Raw genomic sequence first — 18,806 nt, 5'->3', positions numbered from 1 at the left:
ATGGCTGTGCACTAAGAAGGTTGAAAAGATTGGGTGTGATGGCTCACACCTGCAATCCCAACATTCAGGAAGCTAAGACAGGAGGATTGCTGTGAATTCAATATCATCTCTGGACTACATAGTGAGTTCCAGGTTATCTTGGGTATTCGAGTGAAACTCTGTCAAAGGAAAAAAAAGGCTGGGTAATGGCACACGCCTTTAATCCCAGCACTTGGGAGGCAGAGGCAGGTGGATCTCTGAGTTCGAGACCAGCCTGGTCTCTACAGCGAGTTTCAGGACTGCCAGGGTTACTCAGAGAAACCCTGTCTCAAACACCAATTTGAAAAAAAAAAAAAAGATAAATGGAAGGAAGGACAGACTACATCTTATTAGTAGGATTAGGAATCTAGGTGTTCTGTGACTGCTGGGTGAAATGTCATTGCTGTAGTCTGGATGGGTGGATTTTATCACCTTTTCTCCCAGAACCTGAAAACAGCTGTTTCTGAACATCCTACTCTCCATGGCTTCTTTGGGCTAGGTGGTCCTTTGTAGGTCTCCCGCTATACTCTACCCAGGCACTGTCTGGAGTGGTGACTACCCTTGAGGATAATTGCATGGGTGTTTGGATTAGCCCTGCGCAGAAGGAGGGTGTTCCCTGTGTGGTAAGCAACTGTGGCTGTTGCTGTAAGAAAGAAACAGCTGCCACCTAGGGGAGAGGAGGGGCAAGGGTGAGGAAGAGCATCATAAAACTGCCCTAGCATTTTCAGGGCAACTTTTTTTTTTTTAATTAATTGTTTGCTTGGTTGCTATAGACCTTTATCTAATTGTTTTTTGAGCACCTACAGAGTTGGTTCTGACGTTTCTGCTTGTTTTATCAATGTTTCTATGGGTAGATACTATCTTAGAGCTTCCTTGTTTGCTATCTTTCTGAGGCCACACCCGAACGACCTATATATATCTATTTTTTGAGATAACAGGTATACTTTAATAAATGCTGTACTTTCTGGGCCTAACAGATCTAATTTTCCAATAGGCCCTGGGTGAGATGATTCCATGGGTGGCTTAGGAGGAATGGAGTCCCTCCCATTACATGAATGACGAATGGCCTATTTTTTTGTTTGTTTTGTTTTTTGAGACAGGGTTTCTCTGTAGTTTTTGGAGCTTACTCTAGAACTCTTTCTGTGGATCAGGCTGGCCTTGAACTCACAGAGATATGCACATCTCTGCCTCCCAAGTGTGGGGATTAAAGGCATGTGCCACCACTGCCCTGCCTGAATGGCCTATTTTTAAAAATCATTACTTCAGGATCACAAGATTATTGCTATCATGATATCCAGTCTGGATATCTGGCATGGTGAAGTACGGAAGGCTAGAGCGTCCCACCAGCAGTGCAAGTCGTATTTGTCTAGAAGTCCAGAAGTAGATGGCATACCACTGCCTGTGACAATAGAGGCTTTGAACACAGGGACAGCATCCTCTTCTGAACTGTAGGCACGGCCCTTCACCAAATACAGTCTTGGTTCTGAAGACAGGAAAATGAAGACGCCAATATTAGGCTGGTTACCCCCAAAGAGCCAAAAGCTGGCACTGTGACCACTCACATTCACGATGGTCAGCCAAGATAACATGGGTAACTGTTGGGGGATGTTATTTTCAGGTGTGTGAGCTTTTCTTTATGCTGCATTTGTTTAACTCTATGAAGCTGTGATTCTTTGCCTGTCTAAAACACCTGATGGTCTTCAATGCAATGCCCATCAAAATCCCAGAAAAATTCTTCAAAGACCTCGAAAGAACGGTACTTAACTTCATATGGAAAAGAAAAAACCCAGGATAGCCAAAACAATCCTGTACAATAAAAGAACTTCTGGAGGCATCACAATCCCTTACTTCAAACTCTACTACAGAGCTACAGTACTGAAAACAGCCTGGTACTGGCATAAGAACAGATAGGAGAACCAAAGGAACAGAATAGAAGACCTGGATATCAATCCACACATCTTCAAACACCTGATCTTTGACAAAGAAGCAAAAAATATCGAATGGAAAAAGGAAAGCATATTTAACAAGTGGTGCTGGCATAACTGGATATCAACACGTAGAAGAATGAAAACTGACCCATATCTATCACCATGCACAAAACTCAAGTCCAAATGGATCAAAGACCTTAACATAAAGCCAGCCACACTGAACCTTATAGAAAAGAAAGTGGGAAATACACTTGAACCCATTGGCACAGGAGACCACTTCCTAAATATAACCCCAGCAGCACAGACACTGAGAGAAACAATTAATAAATGGGTCCTCCTGAAACTGAAAAGCTTCTGTAAAGCAAAGAACATGGTCAACAAGACAAAATGACAGCCTACAGAATGGGAAAAGAATTCACTAACCCCATGTCAGACAGAGGTCTGATCTCCAAAATATACAAAGAACTCAAGAAATTGGACACCAAAAAAACACATAATCCAATAAAAAAATTGAATACAGATCTAAACAGAGAACTCTCAATGGAGGAATCTAAAATGGCTGAAAGACACTTAAGGAAATGTTCAACATCCTTAGTCATCAGAGAAATGCAAATCAAAACAACTCTGAGATTCCATCTTACACCTGTAAGAATGGCCAAAATCAAAAACTCTGATGACAATTTATGCTGGAGAGGTTGTGGGGAAAAGGGAACACTTCTGCATTGCTGGTGGGAATGCAAGCTGGTACAACCCCTTTGGATGTCAGTGTGGCGATTTTTCAGAAAATTAGAAAACAACCTTCCTCAAGACCCAGCAATACCACTTTTGGGTATATATTCAAAGGATGTTCAATCGTACCACAAGGACATGTGCTCAACTATGTTCATAGCAGCTTTGTTTGTCATAGCCAGAACCTGGAAACTACCTATATGCCCCTCGACCAAAGAATGGATAAGGAAAATGTGGTACATTTACACAATGAGTACTACACAGCAGAAAAAAAAAAAACGACATCTTGAATTTTGCAGGAAAATGGATGGAGCTAGAAAACATTTTGAGTGAGGTAACTCAGACACAGAAAGACAATTATTACATGTACTCACTCATAGGTGGTTTTTAAACATAAAGCAAAGAAAGCCAGCCTACAAACCACAATCCCAGAGAACTTAGACAACAATGGGGACACTAAGAGAGACATACATAGATCTAATCTACATAGGAAGTAGAAAAAGACAAGATTTCCTGAGCAAATTGGGAGCATGGGGACCTTGAGGGGGGCTGAAGGGGGAAGGGAGAGGCAGGGAGGGGAGCAGAGAAGAATGTAGAGCTCAATAAATATCAATAAAAATATATAAAAAACCCTGATGGTCTAATAAAGAGATGAGCAGTCTACAGCTAGGCAGGAGCAAGGACAGGCAGAGCTGACAAACAGGACAAGCAAGAGAACGGAGAACGAGGAGGGGAGGAGGGCAGGGATCAACCACCCAGCCAGCCACGGAGTGAGAAGGGAAATAAGATAAACAGAAGTAGGAAAGATAAAAGTCCAGAGGCAAATGGTAGTCAGAATAATTTACGATAAGGAAAGCTGGCAGGAAACAAGCTAAGACGGAGCATTCATAACTAAGAACAAGCCTCTGTGTGATTTATTTGGGAGCTGGTGGTGCCCCCCCCCCCCGCCCAAGTCCAAAGAGTAAAATATAACACAACAGGTGATTAGCTTGGCAATGTCACCTTCCCTGCCTTTCCACATGGACCCCAAACTCTGAGTGCTCCTGGAGTACAGAGAAGTCAGATAGTGAACTTTCTTCTCCTCCTCAGGTCCTGCCAAGCAAACATTGACCTGGTCCCAGAGGACTGTCTTGCCCCAATCCTAAGCTGTCCCCCTCCACCCTGTGTCGTGTGAAACGCTGCTCTGGGCTGCTGACAAACTACATCATAGCTATAGGTAATTGTATGAATAATACAAATAAGTTAAAAATGAGATCTCCTGACTGGCCGTGTAGTTCCGTGGTTTATCACATGCTTACCACATACAAGTCCTAGGTTCATCCTAGGTACCAGGCTTTCCCTGCAAACCCCGAGGTATCTTTTTATCATGCTACAGTTACTACGTTAGTGGAGCCTGGTAAACATACATGATTAGGGGAGAGTGTGGTGAGACACTGTGTCTGCTGGCGTCACCGAGCGTCTGTTGTTTTAGGGTTGGGACTGACCCTTAGCTGGATACCAGTAACAGAATCTGATAATCTTCTGATAATCCTCATTTAGCTAGAGGAATGAAATCGTGAACTGTGTACTTCAGAGTCATAAACATGCTGAAAATCATAAGTCTCAGCTCTGGGAACACATTTTAAGGAGATATACCCCCCCCCCAAAAAAAAAATGAAGGAGGAGGGGAAAGAAGAAAGACATTGATACATCTTAGACACAAAGGATTAACCTCATTCTGTTTTTTTTTTTTTTTGCGGGGGTGGGGGAAGGTTTATTTGGCTTACACTTACATTTCCAAATCACTGTCTTAGGGTCTCCACTGCTGTGAAGAGACACCATGACCATAGCAACTCTTATGAAGAAAAAGCATTTAATTGGGGTGGTTTACGTTTTCTGAGGTTTAGGCCATTATAACCGTGGTGTGACATGGTGGTGTGCAGGTAGACATGGCACTAGAGAAGTTGCTGAGTGTCCTACATCTTGGCTTGCAGGCAACAGGAAGTGGTTTGTCTCTCAACCTCATTCTTATTCAACCAGCCCAACTTGCAGTGCAGGAAGAGCAGAACCCCCGCTACTTTGTGGACCACAATTCCAAATACACTTCCTGATCAAAGGAGTGTTAAAATCAAGGGGGAAGTGGCAGGCAAGCATGCCTGCGTCACATGCTCAGGAATGAACGTGTGTGCCCTGGGCAAGGCCTAGAGGGGCCTACACACAGGTAATGGAAGTAAGACTGGGCGGTGGTCTTTCTTTCTGTCCCTAGTGTGACTGTGTGATTCTCATGCTTTTTTGGGCTTCAGAAATGAACTCAGACCAGAAATCTGAACCCCGACTGTCTGGTACTGGGCTGGGCACAGCTGAGCGACCCTCATGAGACCTGACATATAGAAGGCAGGGCTTTAGCATCTCTCACTTGGGCACTTGGGGTTTTCATGTGACTGTAGTCATTTTTTTTTTTTTTTTTTGAGACAGGGTCTTACTCTGTAGCCCTGGTTGTCCTGCAGCAACTCACTCTGTAGACCAGGTTGACTTTGAATTTACAGAGATTCACTTGCCTCTGCCTCCAGAGAGCTGGGATTAAAGGCCTTGCACTACCATGTCCCTACCAATAGTAGCTTCTTGTTTCGAGGGTTTGTGATGTGGAAAAATAGCAGCCACATGAACCGAGGTTCAGGTTTCCAGGAGTGTCCTCAATCAAGGACTTGCAGGTGCACACAGTGCCACACCCCTATGGACTGTGTGTGGGGATCCTCTAGGATCCCCCTGTGTCCTGGAGTGTCCTGGAGGTATCTGGGAAAGGAGCTGCTCTTGAATCCATCTTGATCAGTTTACCCATAACTCATGGTTCTTTGCCTGCCCACCCCACTGTTGTTACCGGAAGCCACCTTCCAAGTAAAACCGTTTGTCCTAGGATCCTTGGCTCAGGGTCTGCATCTGGGGGATCAAATGAGAACCCTAAGGCAAAGCAGAGATGAGCAGATACCATCCGGAAAGTAACAAGAGAACTGGGAGGTGTTGGGTGCAGGTCCTGTGCTGTCTCAGCCTCTGCTGTTCCTACCTAAGCTTGGACAGCTCCCCTCTGAGCCCACCAGAGTCCATGGGACACTGGATGACGAGGAGTAGGCCCCTCCCGGCAGGCAGCTGTCTGGGCAAGGAGCCTCGTGAGTGCCTTGCTGCAGTTATCAGCAGCTCAGCTTTGGCAACAGGGGCCAAGGTCCTGGCCCATCTTGGTGATAGCACCAGCCCAAGGAGAGACTGGAAGATTCCTACTGGAAAGAAGCAGAAGGAGAACCATGGGCCCAGGTTGAGTGGGATTTGCCATCCAGATCACCTAACCAGAGTTGTTCAGTGGACTAGGCCAGGGCCAGGGCCAAGAAAGAAACCAAGCAGGAGTGGGGAGGAAGGGAAAAGGGATCAGATGAATCTCTGGTTTCCGTCCTCTGTCAGAACCTGAAGGGACTTTCATCACTGAATCACTGTACCCTCAGTGTCCCTTTATTATCTGGGTGCTAATGTCAATTAATCAGTTGCTAGGTTGACAGAGCCTATACTTGATGTTGTTCTCAAGGGGTGATGGGTCAGAGTGCAGGCTGGAGGCCAAGCCCAGGATAATGTTGACATTCTGCAGCTCCATTGAGCTCCCGAGGCCAAAACCAGGCCAGTGCCGGGTCTAGCAGAAGTACAACCCTGCATCTCTTGTCCAGCTGGCTCGAGCAGCATTTGACTTGGGTTGCACCAGGAAGTGAGTGGGGATTCCAGCACCTTCACTAGGAAGTTCACCTAAGAGGGGGTACATGGAAGGGAGCCATCTGATAGGAGGGGACAGGGTGCGTGAATCATTAACCAGATGTTCACAGCCCCATTGGTCCTAATCCCGCCAGACATATGTTGTCACTAGGAGGAGGAGGCGGCCTTAATGACTTTGGGAGCCAGTGCTCAGTCCTCCCCAGCTGTCCCTGAGGCCCGGCCCTACTTCTGTTTCCTGACTCGGGGATGGCAGCTGGCCTGAAAGGATGGCTGCTCTGGGCCCTACTCCTGAATTCGGTGAGTCCATTGCTCACGGTTACTCCCTAGTGTCTCCCATTAGGGCAAGGCAAGTCGGGTATCTGATAGTCAGGGTCACACGGTTAGGGGAGGTTTCTCATGCCCAGAAGTAAGTGCTGGCTGGTGGAGTCTCCAGGTCAAGGGGTTGAAGGGACAGAGGGTCAGAGAGGCAAAAGAATGGGGCCTTTGCCTGTGGTTAAGTGGGGACTGAGTTGGGTGCTGGAGGTGGATCCTGGGTGACTATACCCTGAAATATTCTGGGTTTGGGAGGGGCCCTGTTACCATCCTAGTTAGCTCTCAGAGGTGGGGGTTGGCATTTGGTTATGCAGGATGCAGAACAGGAGGGTCTTATACTGACTTGTAAAGACAAGTGGCCCTGGCTTCTGTGTGGAGTACAGTCTAGAGACTCAGACTGACAGCAACAGGGGTCCCTCCACCTCCCCATCTCCTCTGAAGCATGGCCTTTTAAAGCCACACTCTATCAGATGAGTCCTTTGCCTATTAACCCGTCTCTATCCATTGGGAGAGTTTCCCTTCATTGGCACCCTAAGCACAGCCCATGCCACACGGGCCTCCCCGTGGCTCTCCCAGCCCTTTGCGTGCTCTCCTTCTGGTGTGGGAGGTCCTTCTGTCTATGTGTTGCTTTTATTGGTTAATGAAGAAATCTGTTTCGGCCAGTGGCTTAGCAGAAGAGGGCAAGGTGGGAGTTCCAAGCAGACAGAGAAGGAGAGAGTAGGAATCAAGTAGAAGCCATGGAGCCGCCGCCAGAGACAGACTCACTGGAACTTTGCCAGTAAACTACAGTCACTTGGAGACACACAGATGAATAGGAATGGGTTAACCAAAGCTATAAGAGCCAGCTAGCAATATGCTTAAGCTATTGACCAAACAATATTGCAAATAATAAAGTTTCTGAGTGATTGTTTCGGGTCTGGGCATCTGGAACGAACAAGCAGCCTCCACCTGCATCCTTCTTTCTCTGGCTTCTCGCTGCCCAGAAGGTACCCGTCTGGGCCAACCAGCTTCAGGGCTAATGGATACTATTGGTCTTCTCTGCAGGCCCAGGGGGATCTCTACACACCCATTCATCAGGCTGGCTACTGCACCTTTTATGAAGAGTGTGGGAAGAATCCAGAGCTGTCTGGAGGCCTCACGTCACTGTCCAATGTATCTTGCCTGTCTAATACCCCAGCCCGCCAGGTCACAGGGGAGCACCTGGCCCTCCTCCAGCGCATCTGTCCCCGCCTGTACAATGGCCCCAATACCACCTTTGCCTGTTGCTCCACCAAGCAGTTGCTGGCATTAGAGAGCAGCATGTCTATCACCAAGGCCCTCCTCACCCGCTGCCCCGCCTGCTCTGACAATTTTGTGAGCATACACTGCCAAAACACCTGTAGCCCTAACCAGAGCCTCTTTATCAATGTCACCCGTGTGGTTGAGCAGAACGCTTCACAGCTTCCGGCTGTGGTGGCCTATGAAACCTTTTACCAGCGCAGCTTTGCTGAGGCAGCCTATGAGTCCTGTAGCCGGGTGCGCATCCCTGCAGCTGCCTCGCTGGCCGTGGGCAGCATGTGTGGGGTCTACGGCTCCGCCCTTTGCAATGCCCAGCGCTGGCTCAACTTCCAGGGAGACACAGGGAATGGCCTGGCTCCGCTGGACATCACCTTCCACCTTGTGGAGCCTGGTCAAGCCCTGGCAGAGGGGATACAGCCTCTGAATGCGGAAATTGCACCATGCAATGAGTCCCAGGGTGCAGACTCGGCAGCCTGTTCCTGTCAGGACTGTGCAGCATCTTGTCCCGTCATTGCTCGGCCTCCGGCGCTGCCCCCTTCCTTCTACATGGGTAAAATGCCAGGCTGGTTGGCTCTCATCATTATCTTCACTGCGGTCTTTGTGTTGTTCACTGCTGTCCTTGTGCATCTTCGAGTGGCTTCCAACAGGAAAAAGCGCAAGACACCAAGCCCCCAGGAAGCCCCCAACCACCCTCGTAAGCGCAGATTCTCACCTCACACTGTCCTTGGCCGGTTTTTCCAGAACTGGGGCACAAAAGTGGCCTCGTGGCCACTCACCGTCTTGGCACTGTCCTTCGTGGTTGTGATAGCCTTGTCAGTAGGCCTGATGTATATAGAACTCACCACAGACCCCGTGGAACTGTGGTCAGCCCCCAAAAGTGAAGCCCGGAAAGAGAAGGCTTTCCATGACGAGCATTTCGGCCCCTTCTTCCGAACCAACCAGGTTTTTGTGACAGCTCGAAACAGGTCCAGCTACCAGTACGACTCGCTGCTGCTAGGGCCCAAGAACTTTAGCGGGATCCTGTCCCTGGACCTGCTGCTGGAGCTGCTGGAGCTCCAAGAGAGGCTTCGCCACCTGCAGGTGTGGTCCCCGGAGGCGGGGCGCAATATCTCCCTGCAGGACATCTGCTACGCCCCCCTCAACCCGCACAACACCACCCTCTCGGACTGCTGTGTCAACAGCCTCCTTCAGTACTTCCAGAACAACCGCTCGCTCCTGCTGCTCACAGCCAACCAGACGCTTGGTGGTCAGACTTCCCTGGTGGACTGGAGGGACCACTTCCTCTACTGTGCCAAGTGAGTAGATCTGAGAATAGCTGCTGCTATGCCCCCGGGAACCAGGCCAGAGGGCAGCTCCATCCTTCAGAGTCAGGGAGAGCTCCTATGTGTGCACATCAGGGCCTTCGTGCGTGTGTCTGAGTCTGTTTGGGCCCCTTCTTAGAGCTCACTCCCATCTTACGCTTGTTCTCTGCAGCACATTAGGCTTCATAGTCCTTCCAGCTCCAGTCCATACGATTTTTCTTTCCGTGATGTCCCTGCTGTGGTCTTAATACTTTTTAGAATTATTTTAATTTCAAATGCACGAATATTTTGCCTGCATGTGTGTATGTGCATGGCTTATACATGTGCCTGATGCTACAGAGGCCAGAAGAAGTTGCTGGATTCACAGGAACTGAAGTGAAGGTCAGTTGTAAGGGGTCAGGTGGATCCTGGGAATCCTGGTCCTCTGCAAGAATAGCACAGCGCTTAATAACAGCCCTCTCTCCTGCCCTCAGTGTCATCTTAGTTATTTATATCTAAAAGTGACAGCTCAGGGAGCCTTTGTGCTTGCACAGTTTTGTTTCTCCGACTGCGCCAGGATCTGTAGGGACTTTGGTAGCCTAGGCTTTGGCCAGAAATAGTTCATTTGGGCTTGACCAAGACTGTGACTAGTCTCTGGCCCAGAGACCAGGCCAGGTGTTCTAGGGCAGTTTCATCCATCCCCCGATGCTGCTGAGGTCCTGTGTCTGGCTTTGCCCATGTTGGGGGTAGTATAAACAGGATGCCAGCAAGGTCACTGGGGCAAGGGAAGGGTGGTAAGAGGACCAGTAGTGGTCGAGGCTCCTGGAGAAAGAGTGGAGAGTGAAGGGCCCCAAGGGCCTTCTCCCCACCCTACACTTAAGAGCAGAGCAGGCGAGGGTTACCCCAGCCAACGGCATGGGTGCTGGCGGTTTCACTTTGACCTTGCAGATCCCAGGCAGATCTCACTTTTTTTTTTCTTTTTTCTTTTTTGTTTTTTTGAAACAGGATTTCTCTGTAGTTTGAAGCCTGTCCTGGAACACATGTGAACACATCTACTTTTTTTGGGGGGGGGGCAGATCTCACATTCTTTAAGATCCACTACATTGCTAGGTGGGTGGTGGTGCACCCCTTTAATCCCAGCACTCGGGAGGCATAGGCAGGCGAATCTCTGTGAGTTCAAGGCCAGTCTGGTCTACAGAGTGAGTTCCAGGGCAGGCTCCAAAGCTACACAGAGAAACCCTGCTCCCTCCCCCAAAAAAGATCCATTTAAGGATGAAGCCTTTGCTGTCTCTCTCTGCAACTGGCTGTCCATCTTTAGCTAAGTTTCAAGTATGGGCTGCTGCTTAGGGTGTCTGCATTATTCCTCAGACAGAGTTGAACAGAGAGGGGCCATTGAGAGGCATCAGGGATGCGGTATGATTTTTTTGTTTTTGTTTTTTTTTGCTGTGTAGTTATCTATTTTGTTTTGTTTTCAGATAAAGTCACACTATTTGAGGTTGTCCTCAAATTCACGCTCTTCCCTCAGGCTCCTGAGGAACAGGGGTTGCAACCCCGTGCTATCATGCTTAGCTCGTACCATCTCTCTCTCTCTTTTTTGTCATATGTTAATATGGGAGAAGGAGCCATCGTGCAGCCTGATTTACAAGTAAGCTCCTATACAGTCACGGCTTTATTAGAACTTTGGACTTCAGATGGAAAGCTCTGGGAACAAGTGCCCTTAGAATTAACTCAGTCAAACATTTAAACATGACATTACAGTATAGTCTCCCAAACCCCAGATGGCATTTAAACAGGCTAACAGATGTCACTACTGGTCTCGAAATGGACAAAACAACAGTGTGGCTGACACTGGGTCCCAGGCTGGTATTGCACCACTTGCTTCTGTATCTCAGGGAACAGAGGGAACCCTAACACAAGCATGGTTAATCCAGGGGTCCTTATGAGAACTGCTAAGCTCAGGGTCACATCTTTTACTTTGTGAGGAAACCGACGACAGCTGTCCTATTGCTTGAGAGCCACCACGAGAGGTACTCACACTATGCCCATTTAATCCAAAAGACTCCATCAAAAATAATTTAGGCTTCTTCACAGAGAAAACCCCCTATTGGACACCCAGTGAAGGGCCAACTTGTGCCATTTTTATTTTGCTTTTGGATGCTTGTAACTCTTATGTGAGCTGATTACACTTATTTCATAGACTGGAAAGCTGAAGCTCAGAGTGATTTGGTAGGCTGCTGAAGGTCACACAGCAATCTGGGGCTTTTTAGATGGTGCTGTTGACTGGTACACTCCTCTGCATTGAGAATGTGTGTAAGGAGCTTTGTGTAGGCATTCTGCTCTGTCTCCACAGGGATGTGCTCTGTAGAAAGTGTTTTGTTGACGGGGACAAACCTGTTCAAGAGTCCTGACTGGGTGGCTGTAGACACATGGCTCTGAGCTCCAGGGCTCAACTCAACACTTGGAGGGGTCAGGCTCTGGGAGGGAGGAGAAGGGCAGCATTGAGACCTGTGCTGGAGAAGGTCATGGCTCAAGTTTGGGCTCACTGCTTCACTGTGATGCTCATTTGGAACTGGAGTAACCACAGGTCTGGATGTTTGGCTATGCGAGGGGACCTGAGATGCACAGAGAGCCGATCATACAGTACCTGTCCAAGGGAGACGCCCAAGGCAGCCCCTACCCCATTCTGTGGACTGGGGGAACCACATGAGAGCACCTTGTGGAGAGATGGTCATTTTGAGACCTCTGGGCCAGGTAGTTAGAACTCATTGCTCCTCCCTCAGGGAGCTGAGGGCCTGAGGTAAGGTGGGACCAAAGGAACCAGGCAGGGGCAGGAAAGTATCTTTCTCTTTGTGGTTTCCCTCCAGTGCCCCTCTCACATTCAAGGACGGCACGTCTCTGGCCCTGAGCTGCATAGCTGACTACGGGGCTCCTGTCTTCCCCTTCCTTGCTGTTGGGGGGTATCAAGGTAAGTGATGTAGGCCCCGGGAGGCTAAGGGAGAGGCCATAGGGATAGGTGTTTCCAGTGCCTGGGTGCCTGGCTTAAGGAGGCTGCAAAGGATGCTTCTACCTCCCCTCTGCCATTCTTTTTTTTTTTTTTTTTTTTTTGGTTTTTCGAGACAGGGTTTCTCTGTGGTTTTGGAGCCTGTCCTGGAACTAGCTCTGTAGACCAGGCTGGTCTCGAACTCACAGAGATCCACCTGCCTCTGCCTCCCGAGTGCTGGGATTAAAGGCGTGCGCCACCACCGCCTGGCCTCCCTCTGCCATTCTTAACGCTGTGAGGGAGCTCTGGTTTTGTGCCTTTGGCTGGGAGGGGGAACTGGAGGATGGGAGTGGGGAAGCAGGAGAGGAACAGGAGTGGGAGAAGGGTGCAGCCTGAGGGGGTGTTAGAAGGGAGGCTCAGTGTTGCTCTTTCCAGGGACGGACTACTCGGAGGCAGAGGCGCTGATCATAACCTTCTCTCTCAATAACTTCCCTGCTGATGATCCCCGCATGGCCCAGGCCAGGCTCTGGGAAGAGGCTTTTCTGAAGGAAATGCAAGCCTTCCAGAGCAGCACGGCTGACAAGTTCCAGGTTGCATTCTCAGCAGAGGTAGGGACCCTGCAGAGTTCCTTGTTCTGTGCTTGCAGTTCCCTAATGCTTTGGGGTCAGTTCCAGTCCAATCCACATCCTTGTTCTACCCCCTCCTGAATGGCCCCAGGCCGTGAAAGCCTGTGCCCACCCCAATATGGCGCCTGCATTAGAGGCTCCTGTAGCTCCCCAGAGCATACAGTGTGTGCTCCACAGACAAACCCAGTACGTGGTTAGTGACCTGGTTGTGTGCTCGCAGCGCTCCCTGGAGGATGAAATCAACCGCACCACCATCCAGGACCTGCCTGTCTTCGCCATCAGTTACATTATCGTCTTCCTGTACATCTCCCTGGCCCTGGGCAGCTACTCCAGATGGAAACGAATAGCGGTGAGAGCCGGAGGGATCCAGCAAGAGGGACCCTGAGCCTAGGACAGCTCTAGAGAGCCTTCTAAAGTGCTCCTTAACCTAGCAAGTTAGACCCATTCAAAGGGAACCCCTCAAAGGGTGGTATTTCTTGGATATGGTCTGTGTTGAAAGGCCCAAAGTTTTCTTCCTGTAATCTAGCATATACCCACTGTCCACACACAAAGTTACCATGTAAAAGGCCATGCCATGCAATTCTGGAAGATGTAGCCAGGCACACCTGCATTTTTGGGTGCCACGGGCCTGCCCCTGGAAGAATGGTAAAGCCTAGAGACTTAAATACACATATGGGTTCTTCATTGAAGTGGGTGGCACTGAGAGCGTGTGAACACCAAGGGGACCTGCCTGTTTCTCACCCAACCTGGGGAGTAAGGAGGATGTGGGCAGGTGCTCTGGTAGCCGACAGGCTGAACCTAGCTGCATTGCAGGTGGATTCCAAGGCTACTCTGGGCCTAGGCGGGGTGGCTGTTGTGCTGGGAGCAGTCATAGCTGCCATGGGCTTCTACTCCTACCTGCGTGTCCCCTCTTCTCTGGTTATCATCCAAGTGGTACCTTTCCTGGTACTGGCCGTGGGAGCTGACAACATCTTCATCTTTGTTCTTGAGTACCAGGTAAGAAAGGAGGGGCTCTCTATACCCTCTGGCAATACAACACCCTCGTTAGACAAAGCCCCCGCATAGAGGTGCTGACATCCTTGCAGACCCTTCTATTCAGGCTTATACGTGTAGGAAATGGCGTGGGTTGACACAAATTTATTCACACTACTTGCTGATGGAAGTTTTCATCCTGCCTGGTCCCGCAGCCATTCAGTCCCCAAACAGAGGCTTATATTAATTATAAACTGTTTGACCTATTAGCTCAGGCTTGTTATTAAATAGCTCTTACAACTTAAGTTAACCCATAATTCTTGTCTATGTTTAGCCATGTGGCTTGGTAACTTTTCTCGGTGAGGCATTCTCATCTTGCTTCCTCTGTGTTTGACTGGTGACTGTGTCTCTGCCTTTCCTCTTCTCAGAATTCTCTTATTCTGGTTGCTCTGCCTATACTTCCTGCCTGGCTACTGGCCAATCAGCACTTTATTAAACCAATACGCGTACAAGAGCACTATCCCACAGCAGGTAGTGTCATCTTGAATTTACTTTCAGTTAAGCACAGGGTGTCCAGTGAGTTTTCTATATCCATGCATTAGAGCTACCTCTTTCCTGCCTTTGCACTACTTTGTGTGGCACCCACAGTAAGCACAAACCAGAGTCCTTTAGCCTCTTTTTGCTGTGAGGACTTAGTGACAAGAATGCTTGGTCCTTTTCATATCTAGGATCACTAAGTGGTTCTTGAGGCCACAATGCAGAAGAGGAAGGTGTGGCTGTGAGTTGTTAGTAGGCTGCTCCCTCTCTAGAAGGTCTGGCAGTTCCTCAGGTTTGGCCAGGACTTAAAGCCCTTTGTCATGCTGCTGCTGGGCCTTTAGAGTCTGGTGACCTTGGCAGACCCTGTACACTCTGTCTCTTTGCCCACACAGAGGCTGCCTAGGATGCCTGGGGAACAGCGAGAGGCCCACATTGGCCGTGCCCTGGGCAGTGTGGCCCCCAGCATGCTGCTGTGCAGCCTCTCCGAGGCCATCTGCTTCTTCCTAGGTGAGCGAGGGCTGTCCTCCACCCAGGAGCTAGCCTGGTAGGTTATTCTCCGTGGGGGCGAGGTTCTCAGAAGGCAGTGGGCATTTCCTGCTTTAAACTCTCTGTGCCGACATCCGGTCCATGAGACCAGGATGATCTGACAGATCCTGTGTCCCCAACAGGGGCCTTGACCCCCATGCCGGCTGTGCGGACCTTTGCCTTGACTGCTGGCCTGGCGATTCTCCTCGACTTCCTGCTCCAGATGACTGCCTTTGTGGCCCTGCTCTCCCTGGATAGCAAGAGGCAGGAGGTAAAGCCAGCGAGGCCAGGACCAAGGAACTTACTCTGCCTGGGTTGCTATGTTCACTGAAAGATGGTAGCCAAGAGAGCTGGATGGGAGGCAGAGGCATTGTTCTGAGAGAGGATGTTTGGGATGCGTGTTCTGCAATTACCCATAGAAAGAGAATTTATTTTTACTTATTTTTGGAAGTCTCAAAACCTCCTAAAATTATGTAAGTTTACATAATAAATTATAAAGATAACAGTAGTCAAGCTGGTGGTTTTTTAATGTTGTAAAATTCAGTATTTGATTGAGGCAGGAAATAAAAGCAACATAAACTGCAGTGGCCATCTCCAGAGCTTCCCTGGGTGGGGTGGTTCCTGGGGTCTGCCTTGGACATGGTCTGAGAGACTGCCATCCTCTAGGCCTCTCGCCCAGACGTCTTATGTTGCCTTTCACCCCGGAAACTACCTCCACCTGAGCAAAACGAGGGACTCCTACTCCGCTTCTTCCGAAAGATATATGCTCCCTTCCTGCTGCACAGGTTCACCCGCCCTGTTGTGGTATGTGGGCTGAGGCAGCTGTACCACTTTAGGAGAAAGGCAAACAGAACATAGTGGTGGTGATGGGGTGGCTGCCCAGGTCCAGGGCAGATACTTGGAGCGAGAGCTCAAGTCTTTCCAGCTCCAGGATGTTTCTCAGAATGCCCAATAATGCCATTCAAGTCTGGGGGAAGATGGGGCTGTTTGGGGAAGGGTTCTCACGTGCCAGTTTCTCCCTCAGATGCTTCTGTTTCTGGCCCTGTTTGGAGCGAATCTCTACTTCATGTGTCACATCAGCGTGGGACTGGACCAGGAGCTGGCTCTGCCCAAGGTGAGTGGCGTCTTCTCATCCCTTGGTCCTGAGACCTGGGAGAAGCAGCAGTGCCCAGAGGGTCGGGTGGGGGGGGGGGGGACACATGAGACAAGGCTTGGCACCATGTGGAAGCCACATCCATGGCTGTAAAGTGCAAGGGTTGAGTGCTGGCTCAGGCCACAGTAGACACCCTGCACCAGAGGGCTCTCCACGTGGCTATCCACACAGGGACGACCATTTCCTTCTATGTGAATTCCTTACTGACGATTTTTTTGGGGGGGAGGATTTATTACTTTTATGTGTATGAGTGTTTTGTTGGCATGTATGTTTGTGTGCCAATTGGGTGCCTGTGCTTGCAGAGGTCAGGAAGAGGGTGTCAGCATCCCTGGGACTGAAGTTACAGATGGTTGTGAGCCGCCCTGAGGGTGTTGGGTGGGAATTGATCTCGGGTACTCTGCAAGAGCAACAAGTGCTCTTACCTGCTGAGTCAACTCACCAGCTCCCAACACTTGTTATTTTTCTGTGTTTTTAATTTTTGGTGCTGAGGATCAACTCTGGGATCTCTCACTTGTTGGGAAAGTTCTTTATCAGTAAGCTATAAAGGCCTATCCTGTCAGCATGCTTGTTTGTTTTGAGTCAGGGTTTCTCTGTGTAACAGCTCTGGCTGTCCAGGAACTTACCTTCTTTCTCCTCCTCCTCCTCCTCCTCCTCCTCCTCCTCCTCCTCCTCCTCCTCCTCCTCCTCCTCCTCCTCCTCTCCTTCTTGGGTTTTTTTAGTATCTATCTGTTTGTAGTGGTGGATTCTTTTGTTTTGTTGAGACAGTCATTTTGTAGCCCAGGCTGGTCTGGAACACCCTGTCCCGTTGTTTTGGTCTCTTGAGACGCCTGGCAGTGCTGATGCTTTATAGTGCTTTCAATGTACATCTTCAACAATTAGAAAAGTTACACATCTTTTCATGTACATATTGATCGCCTGTATATCTTCTGTAAGAAAAACATGTGTTTAAGTCCTTTGCTCATTTTTGAATTGGCTTTTTGTTGTTGATGTTGCTGAGGCTTAAGAGTTCCCTGTGTGTTCAGGAGATCTGCCTCTTGTCAGAGACCTAATTATCAAAACGTTTTTTCTCTTTCTGAGGGCTGCCTTTTTATTCTAGTGGTAGTGTGTCTTGGTACATGAAACATTTTAAAATAGCCACAGTGTTTTCCTTTTGTTGCTTGACTTCGATGTCATATCCAAGAAACTGCTAAATCCAAAGTATGAAATTCCTCCTGTTTTTCCTAAAGGTTCTTATAGCTTTAGATCTTATACATAAGCCTTTGATTCATTTGAGATTTTTGTTTTGTTTTGTTTTGAGACAGAGTTTCTTTGTGTAACCTTGGCTATCCTAGAACTCACTGATTCATTTGAGATTTTTGTTTTGTTTTGTTTTGTTTTGAGACAGAGTTTCTTTGTGTAACCTTGGCTATCCTAGAACTCACTCCGTAGACCAGGTTGACCTTGAACTCAGAGGTCTGCCTGCCTCTGCCTCCTGAGTGTTAGGACTAAAGGTGTTCAAAGCCATCACCTGGCTTTGAGTTGATCTTTATAAATGATGCTGTGGAAGTGTCCAGATTTTAATTTTATCCAGCTTCCTCAGGACCATTTACTAAAAAAATTATAGCTTTCCTTCATAAAATGGCTTTGGCACTCTTACCAGAACAAATCACTCAGACATGCCTGTGGATCCTTATTATGTCCCATTGATCTCTGTGCCTGCTCCCATGTCCGTACCACCCTGCTTTGAGTCAGTAGGCGAATTCCTTTCTTGTTCTTGTTCTTTTCTTTTTTTCTTCTTCCTTTCTTTCTTTCTGAGACAGGGTTTCTCTGTGTAGTCCTTACTTTCCTGGAACTTGCTCTATAGACTAGGCTGGGCTCCAACTCACAGCAATCCACTTGCCTCTGCTTCCCAAGAGCTGGGATCAAAGGTATGGGCTGGGGCTGGAGAGATGGCTCAGAGGTTAAGAGCACTAGCTGCTCTTCCAGAGGTCCTGAGTTCAATTCCCAGCAACCACATGGTGGCTCACAACCATCTGTACTGAGATCTGGCGCCCTCTTCTGGCGTGTGGGCATATATCGAGGCAGAATGTTGTACACATAATAAACAAACAAATCTTTAAAAAAAGAAAAAGAGAAAACAAAGGTATGGGCTGCCACTGCTCATAGAAGTCAAAGTTTAGACCAGAGTGAGTCTTTCACATTTGCTCTTTGTCAAGGCCTCTTGGGCTATTCGAGTTCTTTAGAGATTACCTTTGAATTTCACTTGAAAATTTTTTTTAATTTTAATTAATTAAAGATTTCTGCCAAAAAAATTTTTTTTTGAGACAGTGTTTCTCTGCAGCTATGGAGCCTGTCCTGGAACTAGCTCTTGTAGACCAGGCTGGCCTTGAACTCATAGAGATCTGCCTACCTCTGCCTCTCAGTGCTGGGATTAAAGGCGTGAGCCACCATTGCCCAGCTATTAGTCTGAAATTTTTATATCTTTTTTCAAAAACTGTTATTGGTGTTTTCACAGGGATTACAGTGACTCCAGTGAATTTTTAAAAAATATTTATTTTAGCCAGGCGATGGTGGCGCACGCCTTTAATCCCAGCACTCGGAAGGCAGAGGCAGGCGGATCTCTGTGAGTTCGAGACCAGCCTGGTCTACAGAGCTAGTGCCAGGACAGGCTCCAAAGCCACAGAGAAACCCTGTCTCGAAAAACAAAAACAAAAAACAAACAAAAAAATTATTTATTTATTTTGTTTTTTGTTGTTGTTG

At 48.4% G+C, this 18,806-nt stretch overlaps 1 protein-coding gene across 1 annotated transcript in view; it reads left to right on the top strand.

Moving 5' to 3' along the window:
• Window positions 1-6,556: 6,556 nt before the first annotated feature.
• The window catches only part of Npc1l1 (NPC1 like intracellular cholesterol transporter 1), a 23,789-nt gene continuing 11,539 nt past the window's right edge, over window positions 6,557-18,806 (top strand). The window contains exons 1-10 of the mRNA XM_050141214.1: window positions 6,557-6,701; window positions 7,761-9,289; window positions 12,139-12,239; window positions 12,690-12,862; window positions 13,101-13,229; window positions 13,694-13,876; window positions 14,782-14,896; window positions 15,058-15,185; window positions 15,581-15,718; window positions 15,939-16,028. Coding sequence (XP_049997171.1) covers window positions 6,651-6,701; window positions 7,761-9,289; window positions 12,139-12,239; window positions 12,690-12,862; window positions 13,101-13,229; window positions 13,694-13,876; window positions 14,782-14,896; window positions 15,058-15,185; window positions 15,581-15,718; window positions 15,939-16,028 — 2,637 coding nt within the window. The 5' untranslated portion in view covers window positions 6,557-6,650. The remainder of the gene's footprint in view (window positions 6,702-7,760; window positions 9,290-12,138; window positions 12,240-12,689; window positions 12,863-13,100; window positions 13,230-13,693; window positions 13,877-14,781; window positions 14,897-15,057; window positions 15,186-15,580; window positions 15,719-15,938; window positions 16,029-18,806) is intronic.

Source organism: Alexandromys fortis, unplaced genomic scaffold (assembly GCF_014885135.2).
Source record: "Alexandromys fortis isolate MF-2015 unplaced genomic scaffold, M_Fortis_MF-2015_v1.1 scaffold_7, whole genome shotgun sequence".
NCBI classification, from domain to species: domain Eukaryota; kingdom Metazoa; phylum Chordata; class Mammalia; order Rodentia; family Cricetidae; genus Alexandromys; species Alexandromys fortis.
The sequence above is the reverse complement of the archived record's forward strand: the minus strand, read 5'-3'. Positions and strand labels throughout refer to the sequence as shown.